The sequence below is a fragment of the Microtus ochrogaster genome, chromosome 6, assembly GCF_000317375.1.
Source record: "Microtus ochrogaster isolate Prairie Vole_2 chromosome 6, MicOch1.0, whole genome shotgun sequence".
Lineage (NCBI taxonomy): Eukaryota > Metazoa > Chordata > Mammalia > Rodentia > Cricetidae > Microtus > Microtus ochrogaster.
Window position 1 is genome coordinate 313,688 of NC_022013.1, and position 7,568 is coordinate 321,255.

Consider the following 7,568-nt stretch of genomic DNA (forward strand, 5'->3'; position numbering starts at 1 on the left):
ATTTGAACTTTTTAAATTAAGACATTTTCTAACAGTCATTTTAGAATCAAAAATTATGCAGATTGGTCTGGAGAGATGGCTCAGCCGTTAAAGGCTAGGCTCACAACCATAAATATAAAAAAAGGGGCTGGAGAGATGGCTCAGCCGTTAAAGGCTAGGCTCACAACCATAAATATAAAGAGTTCGGTTCCCAGCACCCACGGCTGTCTCTCCAGCCACCTAGTATTAATAAAAAAAAGAAAAAAATTATGCAGATTGTTAGTACCTTACTTTTTAAAGGTTTACATCCACTTCTCTGTTCCAGACTGTTGGCAACACTTATGGTAATTTTTCGCTAGCAACCATGTTTCCCAGGAGGGAGTTCACCAGAGAAGACTATAAGAGGAAGCTGCTGGACCTGGAGCTCGCCCCCAGTGCCTCCGTGGTGCTGCTGCCAGTATGCACACAGTTCTGGGTTCTGCTCTTTGGATTTTCTGTCTGTTCTATTCTTGGTCATTGCTTAGAATTGGTGGAAGAGAAAAAAAATAGGCTGTGGGCAATTAAAATACAAAATTGGATCAATTAATCGTACCTTTATTGTATGTTTTATAAATTTGCAGTGCTAATGTTTTGTGAGGATTTGAGTTTTCTTTTATTATTATTAAATTTGTTTTTTAAAAAATAATCTTTTCTCATTTTACACACATGTGAGGCTTTGAATTTTCATCTGTTTTGTATGCAAAACAAATTACAGAAGAGAACAAATACTGAGTTGTTTCCTCTGTGAACTCTTAGCCTATGACTAGACAGTCTAGCCAGTAAAAATATATGTATAACAAAAAATTAGATTTAATTATTAAGTATAGCATGCTTTTTCTTTTTTTTTTCTTTTTTTTTTTTTTTGGAAAGGATCTTATTGTGTTATTGAGGTCATTGTATAGACTAGGCTGGCCTTGAACTCAAAGAGGTCTTCCTGCCTCTTCCTCTGAGTGTCAGGACTGAAGATGTATGCCACTACACCCAGTAAGTTTAGTACTTTCATCTCTCAAGCAGAAAAGAGGGTCAGAAAGCTAAGATGTTGCCAGGGTCCTACCTGAAGTGTCACCTGGGCTTTTACGTCCTGGTCAGTATAGTTTTTCCTACTCTAAACTAGAGCTGCCAGCACACTTGAAACAGCCCTGCAATCAGAATTTCTCTTTTAATTAGTGAGACTTTTATTATCAAAGTTGTTAATTTTATTGCCAAAGTTTACTTTTCTTAAAAATAGTTGGTTCAGCGCTAGAGAAATGCCTTGGCAATTAAGAGAAGTTATTGTGGGGACTTGAGAGATGGCGCAGTAGTTAAGAGCACAGACTGCTCTTCTAGAGGACCCAGTTCAGTAACTCCAGTTCCAGGGTACCCAACACCTTCATGCAGGCAAAACACCAGTGCATATGAATTTTTAAAACACAAAAGAGAGAAGGTGCTGCTCTCCTAGAGGACATAGGTTAAGTTTCTGCAGACACAGAGCAGCTCTGTAACTTTGGATCCTGTCCTGGAACCCAATCTACCAGGCTGGCCTCCAACTAACAGAAATCTGCCTGACTCTGCCTCCTGAGTGCTGGGATTAAAGACGAGCGCCACCACTGCCCAGCCCAGATGTCTTTTTCTGATTCACTGGGCACCAGGCACACATGTAGTAGACATAGATAGTATATAGTATACAGGCAAAACATTAATACACATAAAAAAAGACTATTTTTTTTAGTTGATTCATCCAAGTGTGGTAGCACACCCCCTTATAGCATGTGGGAGGCAGAAACAGATGGATCTCTCGAGTTGAAGACCAACCTGGTTCACATACTAAGTTCCTGGCTAGTGTGGGTTATATTGTGAGACCTTGTCTCAAAACATAAATAGGGGCTGGAGAGCTGGCTCAGCTGTTCCGAGCACTTGCTGCTTTTGCTAAAGACCCAACTTCGGTTCCTAGCGTTCATATGGCGGCTCATAACTGTCTATATGTCCAGTTCCAGGAGATCCCATGCCCTTTTCTTACTTCTGTGGGCTCATGCACACATGTGATGCACATACATAAATTCAAGCATACACATACACATAAAATTATTTAATTGCTTTCTAAAAAGTAAAAACAGGTGTGGTGATACATGCCTTTCATCCCAGTACTTGGGTGGCAGAGTCAGAAGCAGGCAGATCTTTGTAAGTTTAAGGCCAGTCTGGTCTACAGAGTGAATTCCAAGACAGCCAGGACTACAAAGTGAGGCCCATCTCAAAAAAATAGAAAGAAACAAAGACAGGTAACTCTAGAGTCCACCTAAGTTCATGGGACATGGAAATCAGTAAAGATGATCATTTTCACTTTCTTGGATTGGGACAGTTAGTTGAGTCTCATTTCCAGATAAAAGAAGCATCTAAGACCCATGTGGGATTCAATTGTACTGACACAGTCTTCACTTGCTTGCTCGTTTGTTTGTTTATTTATATATTTATTTATTTATTTACTTTCTAGGCAGGACGACCAGCCACATCTATTGTCCACTCTTCCAGTAGAGACATTTGGACATTACTGGGGACGGTGCTTTATCCATTCCTGGCCATATGGAGACTAATTAGCAACTTTTTATTTAGTAATCCTCCTCCTGCACAGACTTCAGCAAGAGCCACATCCACAGAGCCTTCAAACCCTGTGTCATCCAGCAAGTTAGAGAAAAGGTATATGTTCTTGTTTTCTCTGGTGGTAAAATACCCAGGTCATGTTCAATAGATCTCTTACTCCCTGGTGCTAGAAAAGCAGTGTTGCCTCTTTTTCCCCCATTCACTGAACTCTCTTTATTTTATAATTACTAATACAGGTTTTCCTCCCATGTATATAATTCCTTTTTTGCTAGCCATGTTTTTCTGTTGTCATTCATTTGATTTTAAGATGAGGTCTCACTATGTTGCTCTGACTGGTCTGGAACTTGTTATGTAGATCAGATTGATCTGTTCCTTCTCCTTTCTATTTCCCAAGTGCTAGGATTAAAGGTTTGTGCCACCTCACCTGGCTTTCTTGTTAGCCATATTTTGCTTAATACAATGGCACTGGTTACTTATAGTCTTGCATAATTTCTTCCCTTTTTTCGAACTATAATTTTTATTATTTTTCTCTTACATATCAATCCCAGTTTCTCCTCCTACTCCCCAACCTTCCTCCCACCCTAGCCCCCTTTCGCTCCTCAGGGAAAGTCCTTCCTTTCCTGGTATTTCAAGTAAGTCTGTTCCAGTACCTCACTGAGCCTGCATAGTTTCTCTGCAGGAATCTGAAAATAGAGAATTTTAATCTGAGGTTTCTTTGATCTACTGGCTGATTTTCTTATTTGAGTCACTCAGAAGAAAATCACACTGAAAAAACTAAGTACACCCTTGAATATGGTGCTTCTAAGCCAGACTTATCAGCGTGCACAGTAATCTCTGGTACTTGAGAGCCTGGTGGGTGGGCGGGTGAGGGTGTGGATCATGAATTTGAGTCCTTTCTAGGTTACACATTGAAACCCTGAGCCAAACAGAAGATGAAAAACAAGAACTGAAAAAAAAATGATGCCTTCAGACTTGATTCTTTAACCAAGAGGCATTATTTTTATCACAGATCAAAGATTTCGTTATACAGACCACACTGATAGCTTTAGCCCATACTCTGATGGCATATTCTAAATAGGTTAATAGAAAGTATTATCCAGACGGTGAGGGTATACCACCATCTGACAATGCTTATTCTTGTTAAACACACTCTGTGAGCATTTGTCTTACAGGGAGTGAGGTGTTTTGAGATGCAGGGTTTCATATAGCTCAGGCTGACCTCTTAACTACTTGTCTATAACCTTGAACTCATGATCCTCCTGCCTCCATTTTCCAAGTACTAGGGTTACAGCTGCTACCCACTACACTCCCACTTCTCTTGGACCTATAATAGACATTGTAGCAAATCTGTCAGCCCTGGAAGCCATTGCTCTGCTGTCTGGGCACTTAGTCCAATCTTTCACTGATTCTGTGGATGGTGATTTATATGAATCCTGTGATTAGCTGATAGAGCATTTATCTTGAGTGTCAGGCAAGAAGATCAATAATATCCTTAATCTTCCTGAAGAGTAGGTGGAAATATTTAGTTCTGTATACTATAGTATGGAATAGGATTCCATGTGAACTGTTAAAACTTTCTCAAGTGAGTGGACTTGAGGCAGAGGGTAGAGTGTGTGTATGAGAAAGGGTAAGCCTTTATGTTCCATTGTTTTTACACTTTCTGTTGCTAATAAAATTCTTTAAACTTGCTGGGTAGTAATGGTGGCGTCATACACCTTAATCCCAACACTTGAGAGGCAGTCAGTCAGTCAGATCTCTCTGAATTCAAGGCCAGCATGGTCTACAGGACAGGACAGGACAGGACAGCCTACAAAGAGAAACCCTGTCTCAAAAAAACAAACAAAAAGTTCTTTAAACTTAAGACTCCTTCCTGTTTGGAATAAGGAAGTCCCATGTGTTCTTGGCTGTAAGTTACTGGGAAAGGTTTTGAAAGAATTGCAAATGACTGGTCATTTCTATATGTTAAGGTACAGCTGCAGCTTTGTGTAGCTTCTAGGGTGATCTCTAAAGTAGATCTTAGTATATGTGTCAGCTTGTATGAAGTTTTTAAATTTAGTTAACTAAATTCATGTTATGAGGTTTAGTAAGTCATCATGAAAATGGACAATATGATTTGACTGGTTTGACCTATAGAACTGAGGAGATTAAATTACTAACGGCTAATAAATGATTATTGCAGGAGGGACATACAAATGCTGCCCGTAGACTTCATTGTTGAGTCAAAAATAAAATATAGTTGCCATCATCAGAAATGTGAAGAAACACTTTGTATTGTTTGTGTTTAATGTCCCCTTCCCTCTTTTCCTTCTTTTTCATATCAGGGAACCAGTCCGAAAAAGAGTGCTGGAAAAACGAGGGGAGGACTTTAAAAAGGAAGGAAAAATATATAGACTGAGGACTCAAGATGATGGCGAAGACGAAAACAACACTTGGAATGGAAACTCTACGCAGCAGATGTAGTATAGCAGGCACAGTGTGTGCAGTCTTCACTGTTTCCCTTAGGGTTCCACTCAGACCTTTGCTGGAGAAGTGAATCTGCTTGTTTTCAGACCATGTATACAGCCTTTATTTCTGCTTAGAGGTTATGAGTTAAAGTTGTTTAACCTGAAAATGTCAAAACATGACATAGCTGGATGCTAGGTCCTTATATAGGGTAACCAGCTGTTCTCCCAGCCACCTACCAGTTCCTGCTCAAACTTTACAGCCCTCTAGCCCAATGTTTCATTTAGAATACTTTTTGCTTCAAGATTTTTAAGCCACACAAAGTAATTGGTATGTCACTGGGTAATCTGACCCTAGAGCACTCTGCTAGCTGACCAGGTGATAACCAGTGTTTAGCATTTCTCTTTGCACTCATCAACAACAAACAAAATCTTGTAGTTTTTGATCTTACTTAAACCTTGAATAAAAAAAGTTTTCTAAAAATGAGAATAATCTTATTTTTGCTGTAAGCATCTTTCTGTTGTACAGGGCTGTATCAAGGTTACTTTTGTCTGACTTTTTTTCCTCCCAGTGCTGCCCTGAAGATGTCAGCAAAATGACTGGCTACCTTTTCTTTAAAGTGTAAAAATTTAGGGATTCTAAATGTTATAGAGACCAAATCCCAAGTGCCCTAGGTCACTGAGGCATTTATTTGTTTGTTTTGTAATCTGTTCTCATCAATGCCAAGCAGTCGAGAATGGCCAGTCTGCAGCTTAATTTGCCACACTCACTTTTGTTATAAAGTTTCACATTTAACAGTCACATATCTAGGACCTAGTGTAGACTAGGGTAGAGCACTAAAACACACCTTCCTTCACTGAGGTTATTCATACTAAGAGTTTGGAAGACATTCTCTAATTGAGCTTCTTCCACTAAAAGTTGTAATGTTTGAATCATGGGGTGGGTATGTGTGACAGTTTCTCTGTTCTTAGAACAACTGCGTGTCAAGGAAGACTGACTTGGATTTGTGATTGGAGGAAGAGCTTTCTCCTCTGTGGGATAATAGGTTTGTAAGATGGGAGTGTTGGCAGGAAGTAGAATAGCTGCTGAGCTGCTGGGGGCAGCAGACCTTTCTGAAAACATGCCCAGAAACTTTGATGTTTCACACTTTAACAATAACCTTTTCTAAGTAGTAATGATCATCATTGCAGAAGTTTAGCTATTACTAATTTAACTTAAAAACTGGAAACAACTAAATGCTCTCTGTAGATGTAATTTCTGCTGAGAAGTGGTACATACTAATCCAGCACTTGCCATGTTTACTGACTGCCTGCTGTGTGTTAGTGAAAAGAAGGTAGGAGACCTAGCATAGGCTGAGTCCAGCTTGTAAGTTTTATGTGTAGAGGACATTGTGTTAACATGTATGTAAAGAAAGAGAAAACATTGTTAATGGATGACTATATGTCCTAGTTTTCTTGTAGTCTTGAATTTTTCCAGTCTTCTGTATTGATCATATTATTTACATTATTTAAAGAGAGTTTTGCCAGGTGTGGTTGGCGGCTCACACTGAAAATCCCAGCACTTAGGAATCAGAGGCAGTCTAATTCAGGGGCCAGCCTGGTCTACATAGCAAGTTTAGGCCAGCCAGGGCTACAAGATAAAACCTTGTCTCAAAAACAACAAAAATGTGAGTTTTTAAAAATTGCTAGCAACCGATTCATTTAAAATCCAGTCTTCTAAAAATGCAGCAAGCTGGGTGTGGCATCTCATGTTTGTAGTCCGAATACTTATCCGAGGCAGAGGCAGGAGTATCAAAAGTTCAAGATTATCCTCAGTCAAGTCCAGCATAGGCGAAATAAGATCCTGTCTCCACATCAGCGAGTCAATATATGATTTTTTAAAAAATACTTGTCAAGTGGGTATGAATCCTGGAAAAACATTAAGTACCTCAAGTCAGTTTGTCTTGAAGAAAATCATATACATATCTTAAAATGCACATAATTCATGTTTCATTAAGAGGGTTCCTTCTTAACTTTATCTCTTAAAAAAGTACACATGGTTGAAAAACCTCCAAAATATAAGATAATGGTGTCTCTGTCATGGTGTCATACCCTACTACCATTCCTCAGAGGCAACCTCTATTAATAATTTCTAATGTAATTTTCAGAAAAAATTTATGCATATAAACAAATATGTAATGTTTATTTTTAAATAAATGGGATCATATTGTATGTACTTCCCTGCATCTTGCTCCTTCTTTACAGTCCTGAAGATCTTGACCTGTCCACAAACAGCTAGCTGCCTCATTCCTACTACTGCCTGTTGAAGTTTGCTGAACATAAGGACCCAGCTGATTACCCACCATTGGTTGTAGTCTGTGGTTATTAAAATGGACTTAGTTTGAGCCAGGCAGTGATGGCACACACCTTTAATCCCAGCACTTGAGTGGCAGGTGCAGTTCAAGACTAGCCTGTTCTACACAGTGAGTTCCAGGACAGCCAGGGCTACACAGTGTAACCCTATCTTGAAAAATGGGGGGAAAGAAGTTACTTGGT

At 39.3% G+C, this 7,568-nt stretch overlaps 1 protein-coding gene across 1 annotated transcript in view; it reads left to right on the forward strand.

The window, feature by feature from the left end:
• Ubxn4 (UBX domain protein 4) overlaps positions 1-7,245 on the forward strand; it is a 41,555-nt gene extending 34,310 nt beyond the window's left edge. The window contains exons 11-13 of the mRNA XM_005348228.3: positions 305-436; positions 2,486-2,688; positions 4,914-7,245. Of these exons, the coding sequence (XP_005348285.1) occupies positions 305-436; positions 2,486-2,688; positions 4,914-5,052 (474 nt within the window). The 3' untranslated portion in view covers positions 5,053-7,245. The remainder of the gene's footprint in view (positions 1-304; positions 437-2,485; positions 2,689-4,913) is intronic.
• Positions 7,246-7,568: the final 323 nt, after the last annotated feature.